General features: G+C 32.5%; 1 protein-coding gene and 1 long non-coding RNA gene across 2 annotated transcripts; both read right to left on the bottom strand.

Annotated features, from left to right (window-relative positions):
- Positions 1-13,095: 13,095 nt before the first annotated feature.
- Positions 13,096-17,981, bottom strand: LOC134719401 (uncharacterized). Its single transcript, XR_010107577.1, has 4 exons — positions 17,855-17,981; positions 17,177-17,233; positions 15,361-15,426; positions 13,096-13,116 (listed from the first exon to the last, which is right to left on the bottom strand). It is a non-coding gene; the product is annotated as an uncharacterized LOC134719401 (long non-coding RNA).
- A 60-nt stretch (positions 17,982-18,041) lies between these two features.
- On the bottom strand, positions 18,042-18,620 carry LOC134717581 (E3 ubiquitin-protein ligase TRIM71-like). Its single transcript, XM_063580075.1, has one exon. It carries the CDS (start codon positions 18,618-18,620, stop codon positions 18,042-18,044), a length of 579 nt encoding a protein of 192 aa, XP_063436145.1.
- Positions 18,621-20,235: the final 1,615 nt, after the last annotated feature.

The raw sequence follows: 20,235 nt of genomic DNA, 5'->3' as shown, positions 1-20,235 counted from the left end.
AAAAAATGTAGACAATAAAATACAATTAAGAAGAAGTTGTAAGATTGCCAAAATAAGACTACTCTTCATATGATACTGAGTTCACCTTACGAAGATTAACAATGAAGAATCACCGTACAGCATGTCAAGTTGGAGAAAGGTCCTTTATACCACATACATAAAAACAATATGACCATCCCGATAATTGATTAAAGCTTGATAAATAGTGTCTTAAATTTCTAAATCGATGTCCTAAATATAATACATGATGAGTATATTCTTAGGTTTGAATACTGGCAATATTTGCAAAAGTAGTTTAAAATGCAGATGATATAAATGTTCCTACAATCTGTCGTAATTGTTCATATTTATTACGAAGATCATGGTGGTTTACCAATCCATTTCGGATACAATTTTCAAATACTTTATTATTAAAACTGTACGTTTATTATTAAACTGTTTACATTTCGGTAGAGGTTTTTTGATTTATTAACATTTAATAGATGTTAGATAGGATTCACAAATCTGGCTTTGCAACATATCAACAGCGGACTGCACCAACACCTTGTTTTATCAATTTCATAATTTATATAAATGCTAGATATTATACTTATCTGCTTTTTACCTCACACTTACCTCCTGAAAAAGGTAAAATACATACATCAGAGAATACAGCATATCAATTAACAATACATGATGAAAGTACAGTGGAATTATTGGATTAAGTTGTGTTTAGTGATAGTAACACATTTTGATAAAACATTTCGTTCTGGCAAATTATTGAATAGTATGGTCATTATTCATGTCAAATATTTAAATGTGATATTAGTACCTGCACATTATACCGGAACAAATAATGCATTGTGATATGTTGTCTTATATTATACCAAATGGTTAATTCCTTGAGGGGAATAACGTTAAATTAAAATTGAGAATGGAAATGGGGAATGTGTCAAAGCGACAAAAAGTTTTTTTTTTTTTTTTTTAAAAGAGTGTTATGTTATAAACAAACGTTACACAAATCATTGTCTATTTATAAATTTGTCAATTACAAATAAAATAAAGTATACATTTCATATATTTAACAGGCTTCAACACTGCTGTTATCAATTACTATTGGCAGTGCATTTTTGTTACATTAAGCATCCACGCTTAATATACACAACTGTTGAAATAACAGTTGGTATACACATGGTAAACGACAAGTGTTTCTCAGTACATTATTCATAGAACTTAAGACACCTACATATGTAGCTATTAAGTCTCGTTTTGTTTAGAAGAAATAAGTCAAATTATTTTGAAAGACACTTGTTTATTTGTATTATCTTACTTTTGATTTCTTTCTCTTAGGGGAAACTTTCTGTTAACAGTTCACAAATCTCGTAAACATCGTTTTATTACATTCCAGGCAAAAAACATGTCGTTTTATGTCTATGACAGATGACTGATATAATGTCTTATGCTAAGCTATTAAAAAATCCTATTGCTATGAAAAACAATAGAGTGTGCTTTCGGGATGTCGTAGCAGAAACCCCGTCCGTCATACCCTGTTGTCACAACCTGTTGTGAACACTACGTGTAATGTCTTATGCTAAGCTATTAAAAAAATCCTATTGCTATGAAAAACAATAGAATGTGCTTTCGGGATGTCGTAACAGAAACCCAGTCCGCCATACCCTGTTGTCACAACCTGTTGTGAACACTACGTGTAATGTCTTATTCGAAGCTATTAAAAAAAATCCTATTGCTATGAAAAACAATAGCATGTGCTTTCGGGATGTCGTAGCAGAAACCCCGTCCGTCACACCCTGTTGTCACAAACTGTTGTGAACACTACGTGTAATGTCTTATGCTAAGCTATTAAAAAAATCCTATTGCTATGAAAAACAATAGCATGTGCTTTCGGGATGTCGTAGCCGAAACCCCGTCCGTCACACCCTGTTGTCACAAACTGTTGTGAACACTACGTGTAATGTCTGATGCTAAGCTATTAAAAAAATCCTATTGCTATGAAAAACAATAGAATGTGCTTTTGGGATGTCGTAGCAGAAACCCCGTCCGTCACACCCTGTTGTCACAACCTGTTGGGTATACTACGTGTAATGTCTTATGCTTAGCTATTAAAAAAATCCTATTGCTATGAAAAACAATAGAATGTGCTTTCGGGATGTCGTAGCAGAAACCCCGTCCGTCACACCCTGTTGTCACAACCTGTTGTGAACACTACGTGTAATGTCTTATGCGAAGCTATTAAAAAAAATCCTATTGCTATGAAAAACAATAGAATGTGCTTTCTGGATGTCGTAGCAGAAACCCCGTCCGTCACACCCTGTGGTCACAACCTGTTGTCAAAACCCATTGCTATAAATAACAATAGATCTTTTCAATTAACACTTGTTGCAGTAATATAAATTATGACATTTAAGAATAGAAATGGGGTGTACATTCATTCATTAAAAGGAACCGATTGCAATTGTAAAAATTATTAGAATAAAAACATGATATTTCATGTGTACAGCATATCATTTATCTGTTAAAAAATGTAGACAATAAAATACAATTAAGAAGAAGTTGTAAGATTGCCAAAATAAGACTACTCTTCATATGATACTGAGTTCACCTTACGAAGATTAACAATGAAGAATCACCGTACAGCATGTCAAGTTGGAGAAAGGTCCTTTATACCACATACATAAAAACAATATGACCATCCCGATAATTGATTAAAGCTTGATAAATAGTGTCTTAAATTTCTAAATCGATGTCCTAAATATAATACATGATGAGTATATTCTTAGGTTTGAATACTGGCAATATTTGCAAAAGTAGTTTAAAATGCAGATGATATAAATGTTCCTACAATCTGTCGTAATTGTTCATATTTATTACGAAGATCATGGTGGTTTACCAATCCATTTCGGATACAATTTTCAAATACTTTATTATTAAAACTGTACGTTTATTATTAAACTGTTTACATTTCGGTAGAGGTTTTTTGATTTATTAACATTTAATAGATGTTAGATAGGATTCACAAATCTGGCTTTGCAACATATCAACAGCGGACTGCACCAACACCTTGTTTTATCAATTTCATAATTTATATAAATGCTAGATATTATACTTATCTGCTTTTTACCTCACACTTACCTCCTGAAAAAGGTAAAATACATACATCAGAGAATACAGCATATCAATTAACAATACATGATGAAAGTACAGTGGAATTATTGGATTAAGTTGTGTTTAGTGATAGTAACACATTTTGATAAAACATTTCGTTCTGGCAAATTATTGAATAGTATGGTCATTATTCATGTCAAATATTTAAATGTGATATTAGTACCTGCACATTATACCGGAACAAATAATGCATTGTGATATGTTGTCTTATATTATACCAAATGGTTAATTCCTTGAGGGGAATAACGTTAAATTAAAATTGAGAATGGAAATGGGGAATGTGTCAAAGCGACAAAAAGTTTTTTTTTTTTTTTTTAAAAGAGTGTTATGTTATAAACAAACGTTACACAAATCATTGTCTATTTATAAATTTGTCAATTACAAATAAAATAAAGTATACATTTCATATATTTAACAGGCTTCAACACTGCTGTTATCAATTACTATTGGCAGTGCATTTTTGTTACATTAAGCATCCACGCTTAATATACACAACTGTTAAAATAACAGTTGGTATACACATGGTAAACGACAAGTGTTTCTCAGTACATTATTCATAGAACTTAAGACACCTACATATGTAGCTATTAAGTCTCGTTTTGTTTAGAAGAAATAAGTCAAATTATTTTGAAAGACACTTGTTTATTTGTATTATCTTACTTTTGATTTCTTTCTCTTAGGGGAAACTTTCTGTTAACAGTTCACAAATCTCGTAAACATCGTTTTATTACATTCCAGGCAAAAAACATGTCGTTTTATGTCTATGACAGATGACTGATATTTTAAGGGGGAAAAAAGAAACCATCTAAATACCTAAATAGATTTGCATTTAAAAACTGGGAATATAAATGAATATCTTCAAAATCTATAATATCTTTTTAAGTAAGAGCCAACCAAACAAAACAAGTTAGATTTACCAGTTTTGATATGATAACTGGACTTGAAGTTTGTCTAAATATCTTTGTTTTCGTATGAAGATTCCGTATATCAGACTTATCAGAGTTAGCAGAATTCAAATTTTGACAAACCACTTATTGCGCACCTGTATTTATCGTGTACCAAATCTACTGATTTTCTTGTCACCAAAATTGATTTTGTACATTTTGCTGGTTTTTTTTTAATAAAACTTGATGTACAGCATTTAATCAAGTATCCCTCATGTCCCTGTAATTTTTTTTTCAATATTATCCAAGACAAATATCCAATAGAATCAACTATACATATCATAAATATCTGAATAAACAAATTACTGTTACAAAACATCAGTTTATTATTTATAATCTTAGTTATCATGTTAAAATAGTTGTAGGTGAAGTTTATTTGAACGGCAACTCCGGAATAGGTTTTTATACATTATATCTTATGTTTCAGAAACGAATTGCGACTAATGACCTCGCATGTCTTTTTATTTTATTGTTTAAGACATGTAAGTAAATGAACTGATGTATTTTCTTTGACAATTCAATTATCTAATGAATCTTTACGGGGCATAAATTTTAGTTTTTATCATTGGTATTTTATTTATTGTAGAAAGTTTGATAGATCACATCTCTGTTGTGTCCAACATACCATCCTAATATGAAGTGTAATATTTGTATCTGATTATTTTATGATTGGCATTCGGTTATGTTAGCCTTAAAATGTGTGTTGCAACAATACAGTATTAAATCCCCTTTGAGTGGTGTACTTATTAGTTTGGACTGTATTTGTGTATTAATGTTTGCTTTCCGTCTTCTCAGCACAACATGGCTATCTTGTGGTGACAGCACATTTTTATAATAAGAAAAACGTATCGGTTATTAAAATCATACAAAGGACGCCTTCGGGTGCTGGACTGGAGTTTCTCGCTACCATGTGGACCCATTGGTGGTCTTCGGCTGTTGTCTGCTCTATGGTCGGGTTGTTATCACCTCAACACATTCCCGATTTACATTTTCATTTTTTTTGTAAATACATCAATTCCCGAATCAAAAATACATATTGTCCAAAATAGAAATAAGAGATATGAAAATCACGTCATAGCTCTAATAAGTATATCTAGTAATTGCATCTCTTCAAATACACGAATAGGTCCTACAACGACTATTTACTTTATTACTTACTTACTGATCTATTTTGTAAGTTAATTTTTTTTTGGTTATCATTATGGAATAAGTGTTTTCACTACGTCTGACACATTTGGGTATGATCTGCTGACCCTTCCATCGCACTTGAGATCATCAAATATGTGTTTGGTTTTGTGCTACTTAGTCTTAAAGTTGTGCACTGTTTTTTTTAGCTGTTGGTCTTGTTTGTTTTTAATCATAGCTTTAGCAGGTGTTGCATTGTAGAACAATTCTAACGAACATAATTTCAATTGTAGCACCTCATATACAAAATGTTCTATCTATTATCAGTGCATTATCAATTATTTATAAATTCTTCACAATATACTTATCTGTTTGGTTAGTATCACTTACCGTCTACTGAAAAAATAAACAAAAAATAGACTAAGTAATGCCCCTGCAACACACTATGAAGTAACTGTAATGTAAAAAAAGCCAATGTAGGACTTTCTTTGAAATAACATTGTGGCTTAAATGACACTCTACAGTATTATTGAAAGGAAAAATTGTAATAGTGATGTTGCAGCTATAAAAGCATTGAAATACTATATGTGTTTACATGGTAAAGCGAAATATAGTTAAGCACTTACATAGGTAACAATAGAAAACAGACATCACAAACATTAATTCTATGGGGCAATTTGGCATTTATATATTATCCTCTGTTTGTGATATGCTATCCTTCGAAATGAAATAAACGCTACCAATTTTCTTGCACCAGATGCGCATTTCGACAAAATATGTCTCTTCAGTGATGCTCGTGGCCAAAATATTTGAAATCCAAAGCTTATATAAAAGATGAGGAGCTACAATCCAAAAAGTCCAAAAGTATAGCCAAATTCGTGAAAGCAATCAGAGCTTTGCATGAGGGAGATACATTCCTTAATTTATAATAATTTCTTATATTTTGTAACAGCAAATTTTAATAACACAAAACATCCGTATTTTCATGCCAGTACCGAAGTACTGGCTACTGAGCTGGTGATACCCTCGGGGACTAATAGTCCACCAGCAGAGGCATCGACCCAGTGGAAGTAATAAAATAAACGCTACCTATTTTCTTGCACCAGATGCACATTTCGACAAAATATGTCTCTTTAGTGATGCTCGTGGCCAAAATATTAATATCCAAAGCTTATATAAAAGATGAGGAGCTACAATCCAAAAAGTCCAAAAAGTATAGCCAAATCCGTGAACGGAATCAGAGCTTTGCATGAGGAAGATACATTCCTTAATTTATAATAATTTCTAATATTTTGTAACAGCAAATTTTAATAACACAAAAAATCCGTATTTTCATGCCAGTACCGAAGTACTGGCTACTGGGCTGGTGATACCCTCGGGGACTAATAGTCCACCAGCAGAGGCATCGACCCAGTGGAAGTAATAAAATAAACGCTACCAATTTTCTTGCACCAGATGCGCATTTCGACAAAATATGTCTCTTCAGTGATGCTCGTGGCCAAAATATTTGAAATCCAAAGCTTATATAAAAGATGAGAAGCTACAATCCAAAAAGTCCAAAAAGTATAGCCAAATCCGTGAAAGGAATCAGAGCTTTGCATGAGGGAGATACATTCCTTAATTTATAATAATTTCTAATAAAGACACGGTTGAACACTTATCTTATATATATATATATTTACATAGACAGGTTTTTTCAATTATCTGCCTTAGTTTCTGACGTTACCCCTAGACTTCTTCGTACTAACTCACGGTTTAAGATACGTTTGAACCCGGACATGTCAATACCCAGGTTAAAAATCGATTAAGCTGTATTGATTATTATAACACATTCACAAATACAAAAACATTGTCTTGTAGGGTCGAATGTGATAAATCAGAGGGAATTTTTTTATGGAACTTTAGCACATTGTTGTGGACAGTCCTTAACTTTTTCTGAGTAAACAAATGTCTAAAGACATGTACCGTTTGATGATTGAGTGACGTTTTTGTATGGCAACGGGCAGTATGTCAAACATTGTATAAATTACCTCTACGATTTAATTTGGCCGAAAAAAACAATTTAATTTTACAGGCCTTGTTATCGTATAGTTATTAAAAAGTTTTCGATTTTTTCTGAGTTAATGTTGTCGGAACGTCTATCCATTTTGAAGTATAAATCATCTCTTAATACTCGGTTGAAATTAATAAGATTATAACTACGTAATACTGCATGTAGTCTCTGGGTGGTAGGTGTCATTTTTATTATGTGAAGAAATGTGCAGGAATGAATAAAGAAGAGTGCCCGGGTCCCCTTGTGAAGCTTCATTAATGGTTAGTCCATTTTATTAACGCTCACTACAAATTGGGAACCTGCGACCCCCCTTCCTTGATCAACATTCGATGTGTAAATATTCTATACAAACAGAGGCAGATGAAATTTAGTCGTTGAATTTATTTCCATAGATAATTTGAGCTTGACGACGTGGAACAAGTTTTGTACAAAAACACCGGATTGTTTATATCTTATATTTACAAATTTTATTGATTGAGTATTCCACCGTCTGAAGTTGTCTACCATTTTTTGTACAAGTTTTCGTCGAAAAAGAAATTCCTCCACCTTTTTATAATCTTCGGTAGCATTCATAGTGAAATGAATAAGAAAATTAAAATGTAAACAGAAAATCGATAATGTTTTGATCAATACACATGCGTTTTTTTCACGGTTTTAAAGTCGGAGCGGTCAAGGGAGTGGTTAATAAATGGGCCCATGTTTTATAGGACAGAAATAGATACAGTTTTGATTTATGCATTTTACTTTATCATAATTGCGGCTTTTGAAAACTTTAATATTACCAATTTTGAGGAAAATCACCACATACAAAAATTCACAAGTCATTATACTTTTCATATTGCGTTAACTTATCTGTTTGGTACATTACACTTACGTTCCGCTGAAAAACAAATATAATTTGAGTGAATAAGATATACCATCAACATAACAACTTATAATCATGTAAACTCATCAATTGATACATACAAAAAGTAAAAACATATCATATGACTTGTTCTCTTTTTTTTTTAATTCAAATTGTGTTTCTATAATGTGGTATATATTAAAATTATACATGGAAAATTATGTCATAAAAGCAAACAGACAACGTGTACAACAAAAGTACCGAACTCTAAGGAAAATTCAAATCAAACAGTACCTTATCAAAAAGTAAAATCATTTACATCAAAATGACGAAAATTTATTTTTCATGTTATCATTATCTCAAAACAAAAGAAATATATAAAAATGAATAAAGAAAATACATGTATGTTCATCTAAATGTATAAACCAAACCCGAAATAGATAAGACGCTACTTTTGCAAGGTTGACGTTCCTTTAATGAATTGTTACGGACTTATTATCATGACGTTACGTTTCCAATATTTACAATCATTATCATCCATTATTATCACAAAAATGCGCAACCGCTTAGAGAACAAATGTTGAAAATTAAAGGACGTTAAAGGCATTTCGCAATTTAATCTAATATATAGTTATTTTATAGAATTGGTAAAACAATCTGTTCTTAAATACTTAATAATTATTATACTAGGAGTAAGGGGCATTAGTTACAATATTAATGGTCCCTTTGAATTGTGTTGTTACATTAGAAAATGCTTGTACCAATTCAGGAATATGGCATTTGTCGTCCATCGCTTGAAGTGTATAAGCTTTTGATGTTACAAATTGATTGGGGACTTTCCGTTTCTAAGTTTCGTCGGAGTCGAGCATTTTAATTTTACAGTTTGCTATGGCAGTGTGTATAAAAGAGGGACGAAATATACTAAAGGGAGAGTCAAACTCATAAATCGAAAATAAACTGACAACGCCATGGCATGGCTAAAAATGAAGAAAGACAAACAGACAAACAATAGTACACATGACACAACATAGAAAACTAAAAAATAAGCAACACGAACCCAACCAAAATCTAGGGGTGATATCAGGTGCTCCGGAAGGGTAAGCACATGTGACAACCGTCGTGTTGCTTATGTGATAACCAATCCGGTAAATAGTCTAATTCGGTAGGTCACATTCATGAAAGGGAAAGGGTGTTGTAGTTACCACGTAAGGAACATATCCGATATTATTTGTGAAACGGTTATTCCATAACGCTCAACCAACTCCTGATGGCGTCCGTAAAATTTGCGAAGGGATGATTTCAACTTCACCATTTGGAATTCTTGGTATAATAGCTTCTTTGTAAGCAGCAACCTACTATTAAGAAAATTATGATAGGAAATGCATGCACTGGAATATCGTACCAATTGGGATATATATATCCCATATGCAGCTGCTGCCTGAATGTTGCTACTTAGAAATGGAAAGTTCACAATTGAAAAGCTGAAATCATCTCTTTTGTCGTAAAGTTTTGTTTTCAACCAACCCTCATTGTCAATTTCTAGATATAAGTCAAGATATGAGGCCGACTTAACTGTATCTGAAGTATCCTTTATCTCTAGTTCGATGGGATAGATGCGTTCAACATAGTCACCAAATGATGAATTATTTACTGACAGAACATCATCTATATAGCGGAAAGTAGAGTTAAAGGATATCGCTAACTTCTTATCTGTCTTCCAAAGAAGTTCCAGCATGCAGTCAGCCTCATAATAAAACAGAAACAAGTCTGTGAGTAGAGGGCACAATTTGTTCCCTTTGTTATGCCGACTGTCTGTTGAAAAACACATCGTCCGAACGTTACAAATATGTTGTCAAGCAAGAAATCAAGCATCTTGATAAAGTCAGTTTCTGAGATTTTTTTGTTTGAATCAGAGTGATCCTTTACAAAGTAGGGTTTATCCATCCCTGAGACAAGATACTTGTATCTATCATTGTCTACGTTTACCATTCTTTTTTATGAAGCAAAACGATACCAACTCTTTCCATTTGTCTTTAGGTTCGGAATGTGTAATACTTGTATAAAGAGTAGAAAAGTCAATTGTTTTAATAATATTACAAGATGAAAGAGAGTTAGATTGTATGTACTCTAAACTATCTTTGGAATTTTTTAAGTATGCACATCTGATTCACTCCACCTCTAGAATATGCAGTTTCACAATAACTTTGAAGACCGTCTTTGATTGTTGATACAATAGATTTTGATAGTTTAGAAAGAGGTTTCGTGGAGCACTTGAAAGACCCAGTAATATACCGTTGTTTGTAAGGACATTTATGTAGTTTAGGTATCCAATACAATGATGGAAGATCCAGTTCTTCAACTTTGGTTGAAATTCCAAAGGAACATACATGTAGAACAGACCTATGATTATCCAGGATTTCCTCATTGGTAAGTGTAGTAAGAGGGTATATGTTGAGTTTCAAGTGAATTGTCAATACCCAATGTGTTTATCAAGCAGTTAATGTAATATACACACAAATGTACACACAAAACGATGTTGTTTGGGGCTTTATCTGCGGGGACAACAACATATTTGTCATTGAGGTAGGATAAGTGTTTTGCAACATTTTGGTCTTTAAAGATTGACGTAGAATGGGTATTGATAGACCCATTCAGTTTCTTAATTCCGATTTGTATCAACGACCTCACTGCATTAATCCATAAGGTACATACCACAAGAGAAAAACATAATTTGTTTCCCGCTGATTATTAATATGTATGGTTTTAAGATTCGGATATACGAAACATTCAAACTATGTTGTCATTTATGATATGTTGTAGGTGAGATATGTCTTTTAGACACAAAATATCTAGGAAATTCAGATAATCTATATGAGTCTGGGATGGAATTCTGAACAATGTTTAAGATAAGTTACACATATTTTATATAATCAGGCCAAGGCATGACCACAAACATATAAATAGTTTGTATGTGACCTAACTAAATCATGTATTTGTCTGTGACCTTAGAATTGACATTAAAAGTTAAAAGTGGAGGTAATCGTGTATGACACATAACACATTATTTTGAGGTTATGCATACATGTATCAACTATTAAACAGATTGTGTAAAGAGGGCACATCAGAGGACTAAAATACAAATGTTATCCGTACAAAAAAGTGTATAACAAATAAAGTATGTATAACAGTATTGAAAATTACCCATTTCAAATATGTTACGGTGATTTGTTAGCGGGAGCCCATCATATAGCTATACAAATATAAAGAACGCATGTTCTGTTCTTTCAACAACCATAACATATGGGAAAAATGTCATGTCATTAGGAGAACATGTGATTTGGATCAAGCAATAAACAAAAACGCATGATTATACTATAGAATTGGTGTGTATATGTTCTCTAAAGGTTGGTGTGTCAAATAAAGTTACTTTTTAAATATGACAGAGGGCTGTTACAATGAAAATATAATAATACAACACGTCTCAGTGTTTGGTCTAAATTATCATGTGGATGAGCTTTCAATCGAAAGTAGTTGTGTATAATATAAGGTATGGCAACAACTAAATTCAAAATACACAGTGATCTTTTAGATTTTATATTTTTCAATAACCACATACATTTTAAATGTATTTTAATATAATCCTTCATTTCAACTTTGTGTGTATGCATTTACAAAATATACTTATCTCTCTTGTAAATATCACTTACAATGGGCTGAAAATGAAAGAAATATAAGTTTAATATCAGCTTAAATTACTAACGCCAAAAGCGAAAAAAAACTCATAATCTTATAAATAATAAATCATAAGTCTTACAAATTATGATCAGAATAATATATTAACGCCGAAGATCGTAAGTAATACAAGAAGTTGTTAGACCCAATTGAACATATTGTATCAAGGCAGATTCCACAAAATAATTCCTGACTAGTCAAATGCATTCATTGCCTTATGTAAACATGGTTGGTTATTATAATCGTATAGACTAATTCATTATTTGATTGTGGTAGTGTTTTTTTATTGTTGAAAATCAGATCAAAATGATTTTGTCTGTGTTCACAATCTTATACACGATATATGTAGTTATCCTTTCAAAACTGGGTGGGTGTTGCTCATTGTCGAAGGCCGTACGGTGACCAAAATATCACTTTTTTTCTGTAGAGAGTTTTCTCTTTTGCAATTATATCTTATCTTCTTATTTTTATGTTAATTGCTTGATTAGTGTTAGAAACAACGCAATTGTTTACTGCTGGAATGTTTGTTTGGTGAAAGTAGCTGAAGTTCGAGGAAAGAACCACCGACCTTCAATAGGTAAACTGACTATCCTAGTCAACTGGGTTTGGAGTAGAGTGTGCCTAAAATGTGCGGGATTCAAATTCACAACCTCATAGCTGCCTAATGAGACAGTTGGTCGACTTCTCCAATCATTCGCCCAACTAGGTCACTCTACAACGCTTGACGGTAAATAACATTATATCCAACAGTAAAATAAAAGAACTGTGTAAGATTTCTTTTATTCTTTGTCTTGAAAAGGTTTTGGAATTATAGTTATGCATAATGTGCTTCTATGTGGAATAGACATATATATTACGGGAAGAACATCCTCTAATGTTCACGTGTTCATTACCTAGTAGTGAGATATGTAGGCTGAGCACGGAAATAATACTAGTAGATCAGAAAATGAAACCGGGTATGCGTCAAAGACACACATCTGTAATTGTTATAAAAGTTTAAATGTTTCGACATGAATTAAAGCAGTTATTTTAAGTAGTTAGTTATTCATAATCTTTTCAAATATTCAATTTTAGGAACAAAGTATTCAGATGTCAAACACATTAAATCATTTCACGTAATTTCACGAAGTTGATCTATGCGTAACTGCAACTTTGTTTTCCTGATATGAGCAATTTTATACCAAGAAAATGGTGATTTTCTAATTTTATTCGTAGACATACTATATAGTACTTACTTATCAGTGCTCTCTTCCTTCCTGAAAAAAACCCAGAAAGAATGCTTTTGTGGTATACATTTATGAGTTAATTTTTTCTAAAGAAAACTACAGATGGATTGGAAATCATAAGGACAAGTATGACATTATTGAGATAACAATAAAGGTATTACACGTGCTGCATAAGACGTGAATTTCGACTGTGAATTTCTTCTCAGTGATGATCTACTTTAAAATCGATTCAGGATAAGTTCTAAAATTACACAACTTTTTTTCATCCAGTTGACCCTGTTTAAACAAATCACCATGCATGATACTTTTAAATGAGACCTGTTTAAACAACCATTAATACTTCAAACACAATATGTTTTTTACTTCAATTTTAATTTCGAACAAGAATGTGTCCAAAGTACACGGATGCCCCACTCGAACTAACATTTTCCATGTTCCATGGACCGTAAAATTGGATAAAAATCTAATTTGGCATTTAAATTAGAAAGATTATAATATAGGGAACATATGCACTAAGTTTCAAGTTGATTGGACTTCAATTTCATCATTAACCTGTAACACTTTCATTTTCTATTTCATTTTCTATTTTCAGAGGACCGTGAAATTGGGGTCAGAAATCTAATTTTGGTTTAAAATTAGAAAGATCATATCATAAGCAACAATTGTACTAAGTTTCAAGTTGATTGAACTTCAGATTCATCAAAAACTACCTTGACCAAAAACTTTAACCTGAAGCATGACGAACGGAAGCACAGACGAACGAACGGACGGATGCACTAACGAACAGACGGACGAACGGAGACACAGACTAGAAAACATAATGCCCCTCTACTATCGTAGTCGGGGCATACCAAGTGGATCATACTCTATCAAAGTTTCTTAATGATCGCTTTCTACAGTTTTCCCTCCCTCAACTCACTACTGATGACTTTTATTTTCGGCGGCCTGACCCAAACAGGAAGTTGTATAAATGACTGTTTTTCCCGGATTGGACTTAATAGTGATAAAATTGAGAATGGAAATGGGGAATGTGTCAAAGAGACAACAACCCGACCAAATAAAAAAAAAACAACAGCAGAAGGTCAGCAACAGGTCTTCAATGTAGCGAGAAATTCCGGCACCCGGAGGCGTCCTTCAGCTGGCCCCTAAACAAATATGAACTAGTTCAGTGATAATGAATGCCATACTAATTTCCAAATTGTACACAAGAAACTAAAATTAAAATAATACAAGACTAACAAAGCAAAGGCCAGAGGCTCCTAACTTGGGACAGGCGCAAACATGCGGCGGGGTTAAATATGTTTGTGAGATCATCAACTGTATATGATTGATGCTTGTACGCTGTGTCTTTAATAATTCAAAAATAGATTATGCTTTATGTTGTTAAGGAATTCCCATCGAAACTCAAGTTTTTACCAATGTATGAGGTTATGTTTTTGATTATCTTACTTAATATACGACACAACCAACATCATGCTTTTACATCATAAGTTCGGTATCCACAAATCTATAAAACGTCGATTGATGTAACTGTTGGCATATCTAATAAATATTAGCAGATGTGGATTGAGTGCCAATAAGGCAACTCGCAATCCATTAAACCTGCTTAATTCTTTTTCTGAACATTATTGTTTAACGCATTAACATATTTACAAGATCTGCGTGTCTTATAGGAATTAATTTTTTTAACATTCTTTCGGTAAGCAAAATCATAACGTCGATGGCCAATGCAAACCATTTTCCTGCGTACAATGGTTTAGTACCTCAAAGTACTAACTGAGTTAATTTCTACAAGGAAACGTATTCAAAAACTTTTGTTTTACGTCAATAGTTCCATAATGATTTTCTGAAACATTGCAAACATCTTTGTGGTAATACATTTTTGTAACTTCTTACAAATGCCAGAACGCGCATAATATTCGTCATTTCTTTGAAAATTTATATTGGAAAACCTCTCTTTCGTCAATCATTATATACGCCGTGTCATAAATGTAATATAATTATACATATTAACGTAATGTCCATTGAAATTGTCGTTTTAATAATTTATTGTAACAAAACTTTAAATTTTTCGAAAAAAACTAAGGATTTTCTTATTCCAGGAATATATTACCTTAGCCGTATTTGGCATAACTTTTTGGAATTTTGGTCCTCAATGTTCTACATCTTTGTAATTGTTTGGCCTTATAACTATTTTGGCCTGACGTCACTGATGTAGACGACACGCGCATCTGGTGTATTTAATTATAATCCTGGTACCTATAAGAAACTCACCCACACTTGCCACATTTGAACAGGAATTTTCCTTGATCCTTGGTTTGAATAATCTCTTTGTATTCACTGAAATGACCAATGTGTTTAAGTATGTAAGAATAACTCTTGTTTATTTGATATTATCAACATTGAACAAGTACTCAAAAACTAGTCAAAACATTAGACCACATACAAAAACAAAGGTATTAAGATAAACCTGTGACACTTACCACGTCGGTGATGTTTGAGTTAAACACTTTGAGAACCTCAAACCCGAAAATTGATGAAAGCCTTGCATTAGGAATTCTTATTCCTTATATGTCCGTTGGTGTCACATTTAGCGCATAATTGATTACCATTTGAGAGTACCATCGTTCACCATAGTTTTTTATGGGGTTCGTCGTCACATCGTTCTGTTTTGTGTGTGTGTCAATTTTGCCATGGCATTGTCATTATATCATAACTTGTTTTCCAAATACGTAGGTCATCAGCAAATTACAGCTCGTTTTTTTCCACAACTTATGTTTCAACCAAGTATTATAAACGTACCATATTTTTATTCTATTTTTGTATTTCTTTGCTAATTGTATATTGGCATATTTGTCATATAGCCTTATCATGACCATAGATTTTTGTTTTACGGAGTTTCGTCCTTTTTACGATTTGAAAATATCTCATGGAAAATTGGAGAGATGAACAATCACTATTTCAGAACACATAGGTAACTTTGCTAAATAAAAATTATTAAAGAAGAGGGACGAAAGATACCAAAGGGACAGTCAAACTCGTAAATCTAAAACAAACTGACAACGCCATGGCTAAAAATGAGTATTAAGCTGAGGCAAAATATTGGAAATGTTTGCACTTTTGTTTTATGTAAAAGTCATAAGAAACGAGTGACTGGTGAAAAATAATGTTTATCCAATTATTTAACCAATAACATCGAGAATGGAATTGGGGAATGTGTTAAAGACACAAAAAAAACGACCATAGAGCAGACAACAATGCACGTATATATCATAACAGTAGTCTTCTCTGCACGATTTGATAATCTTTTACGCATCCATATCGTGTAATCGTCAATTTTCTTTTCTCTCGGTCTGTTATGATGTGAAAATAAATAAGCTTATTATTTGTTGTGTTTTGATGCAAGTAGTTTACCGATTTTCACCTTATAGTAAACCATCAACAAAGAAGTATCGATATTGTTAACGTGTTTGACATGTAAAATAAGATAAAAGTCTATTTTAATAACAGATCCATGCGCTTTGCAATCATCAGATCTTTACGAGAAAGATCACGCTGAGTTTAATGCATACGGAAAACGCATCGGCGAATTGTAACCTGGATGCAAACAATTTTAAAAAGTTAACCTCTTCTAATTTTGGATAAATTCTGAATTTATTTGAGAAAAAAAGTAAGTGTCCAAATGTTTCATAATAAAAACTAGCCATTTAGTTATAAAAAAAAACTTGTGCATCATTTTTTTTTAATTTAAAGTTTTGTATGACGTTAAGCAAAGTAGAAAAAATGAAGAGTAGGTTATTGTTTCTTCATTGGTCAATAAGAATAGATTTATTTTGAAGTCACGATTAGTAAAATTAAGAGAAAAAAAATACTAACGATAATGAAAAGCAAAGTTTTAAATAAAAAAAAAATATGTAAAAAGAACGTTTGTTTGTAACCGTGCGGTTCTTATATCTTATCATTTGAAACAAGTATTTTTTATTCATAACTCCCTCTGTTGTGTCTCGGCAATACTAGTAACATTCAGCATTGTGATAGGCGTGAATGTGATGAATGTCACACTGTAGAAGATATCAACACATGGTCCTACCTCTTTGGTTTAAGCAATTCTTGTTCTGTAACTGCTGTTAGTCGCGTACATGCATCACTGTAACATAACAAGTTAATATGTTTACATATTTTGTTCTGTTATGCTTGATTTACAAAAAAAGAAAATCAAACAATTAAGGAACCACCAGCATGTGGTAGTTTGAAACAAGTACTCCGAATTACTTTATATTGAAAAGAAGTATATGCAGCGTATTGTCTAACCAATTTACTGTAGTTTGTTTTTAATCGAGTATGAGTAGTAAAATGTTAATGCGCACATTTTCTTTTAATCAAACTATCTTCACTGCGTTTTTATGAGATACTATTTAAAAATGTAGTTTTAATCTTGAAGAACAGAATATTGATTATGCAATATATGAACCAGATAGAAAAACAAACTTGTAATATTACACATTGTCACATTAAAATTATACAACCATACTAAAGCAACTGGTGCGACTGTAAATTGTAGTAAACTATATAAATAAAGGCAGCAGTAGTATACCGCTGTTTAAAATTCATAAATCGATTGAGAAATAAAACAGATCCGTGTTACAAACTAGAACTGAGGGAAAACACATCAAATATAAGAGGAGAACTATGGAACAACTGAAACAAAAAATTACAATGTACCACACACAGAAACACACTCTTCTCATATTATCTCCAATTAATTTACCTTGTTTCTAATATGCCAAACAGCTGTTTAATGTCGTTATCTTTGACGGACTTAGCAGTATACTGTATGCTAGGAAACTCTGGTATAGGCTCGATTTTCAGTTTCGCAATGTCATCTGTAATTAGCTGTAAATACTGTAACAATTTTCCCTCGTTTAGTTTCTTGTCTAGTTCGTGTATTTTCTTGTCTAGATGGATCCCGACTTCAAAACCATGTTATAACCCGCCATTGCTTTTGCCAGTTTGTCTTTTTCCATCATGGATTGATTCTTGATCGATGTAATCATCTGTTCGATATATTTATCAACCATAGCCTTTATCTGTGTACCTTCCTCGGTAATAGTTTTAACTACTGCTTCAATCTTCATAGCAAACGCCTGCTGACCTTCTTCGATCTTTTCCATGTTTAAAGTTGCCTCCTGTACCTTTCTACTCACATTCTTTTTAGTTTTCTCTTTCAGCTGTGTTATGCTATCCATAAGCTGTGAAAAGGCATGTCCTTTGTGATTTCCAGTTACACATTTGCTGCATACTACTACGTTACATGTATTACACAATAAACTGACATCTTCATTGTGATCCTTACATTTAGATTTAGCTTCCGGAATATCGTCTTCTGAAGACTGAAACTGGTGATTTTTTGACAATTTCTGTCTTTTATGAAAGATTTTACAATTTTCGCAAAAATATTGTTCGCACTCTAAGCAGTATTGTGATCCTGAGGCGCTAACACAAATTTCACATGTTTTGGATGCTACCTGTGCCATTTTGTTACTTATCGTCGTCATTGTAAGGTAATATGAATATCCGATGACAACACCGTTATCAATTAAATCCATAATGGTTGTCTATTAGTTTGGTGTAGTTTATTATAACACTATGAACAATAAGATATTTAAAAATCGTCATTCAAATTCAAGAATGTATGTACCTGACTATTGTATTATTGACACATGTATTGTTTTAATTGATACTCATATTAACTGATCTGTTCTATCAACTGGTGTATTGTACATAAATCTAAAGAAAATTACCAAAACAATAAATTTATACTAGTTCAAAGCTGTTTGTGACAACCATGATGAGGAAAATTATACATTGATTGTGAGATTGTTACAAGTCCCCTAACCGATATAGCTACACTTTGTAATATATGAAAAAAATGATGATTCAAATTAAGGTTTGATATAATCATACACACATACATACATAAATACATAACGGGAAGGATTATGTCTGATATTTATATGATGTGTTGATGGCATGATACTAAAACCCTAACGAGAAGGATTGTACCTGATATTCATCTGATGAAATCATAATCTTTCTATCAGTTTAATTGAAGTCTAAAGCTGGCATGTCAGTTAACTGCTAGTAGTCTGTTGTTATTTATGTATTATTGTCATTTTGTTTACTGTTTTTGGTTGCATCTTCTGACATCAGACTCGGACTTCTCTTTAACTGAATTTTAATGTGCGTATTGTTATACATTTAGTTTTCTACATTGGCTAGAGGTATAGAGGGGATTGAGATCTCATAAACATGTTTAACGCCGACGCATTTTTGCGGCTGTTCCAAGTCAGCCTTTGTTAGTCTTGTATTATTTTTAAAGTTTAGTTTCTTGTGTAAACATTTGAAGTTTTTTTATGGCGTTCATAAACACTGAATTAGCCCTACCTACCTACCTACATACATACCGTCTGCTTCACATCATATTACCTATTTCAAGTTCACTGTAGTGTAATATTTGCGAAATGTTCAATTTCACTTATCATAGTATAGAACTGTTGATAATAACTCGGGAGTAAAGACGTTGCGTTTTATTGTTATGTATCTAGGGTTAACGTTAGTCTTGGACGTCGCCTTAGCAGTTCTGATATAATGAAGAAAATGTCAAACTGTATGGTTGTTATCATTTTCTGTATACGATATTAGAAATTAGCCTCGACATTTATGGTGCCGTGACCAAAAGGGAAAATGAATACAAAGCTGAAAGCCGTTCGTTCCGGACATAAAGGAGCAATAACAAGACTTAAGAAGAATTTTGTAGAGATACGAGACACTTCCGAAATGGAGGACGTCACAGCTATTTTAGATTCCGTGTTTAGAAAAAGGATACTCCTCAAGATCTGAATGATAAAATTGTGGACGCAAGCTCGGATGAAGACGTGGTGGATGAAATTCAACAAACAGATGAGTATATGTTCGATTTAGATTTAAAAATTCGTCAAATTAGAAAACTCATCAATCCGAAAAGTCATAATTTACCCGTCAATACTACCGTTTTTTAAGCTAGTCACGTCACTCCCTCTGATACACCCATGCATACCTTGATTTCACCTACATCAAATAGTGTACCCGCAAGCGACTCCTCTCAATTTA

This window comes from Mytilus trossulus, chromosome 5 (assembly GCF_036588685.1).
Source record: "Mytilus trossulus isolate FHL-02 chromosome 5, PNRI_Mtr1.1.1.hap1, whole genome shotgun sequence".
Classification (NCBI taxonomy): Eukaryota; Metazoa; Mollusca; class Bivalvia; order Mytilida; family Mytilidae; genus Mytilus; species Mytilus trossulus.
This window is presented reverse-complemented; position numbering and strand designations above follow the sequence as displayed.

Excerpts from the sequence above, each read along its gene's own strand:
- LOC134717581 (XM_063580075.1), bottom strand. The coding sequence starts at position 18,620 with ATGGCACAGGTAGCATCCAAAACATGTGAAATTTGTGTTAGCGCCTCA.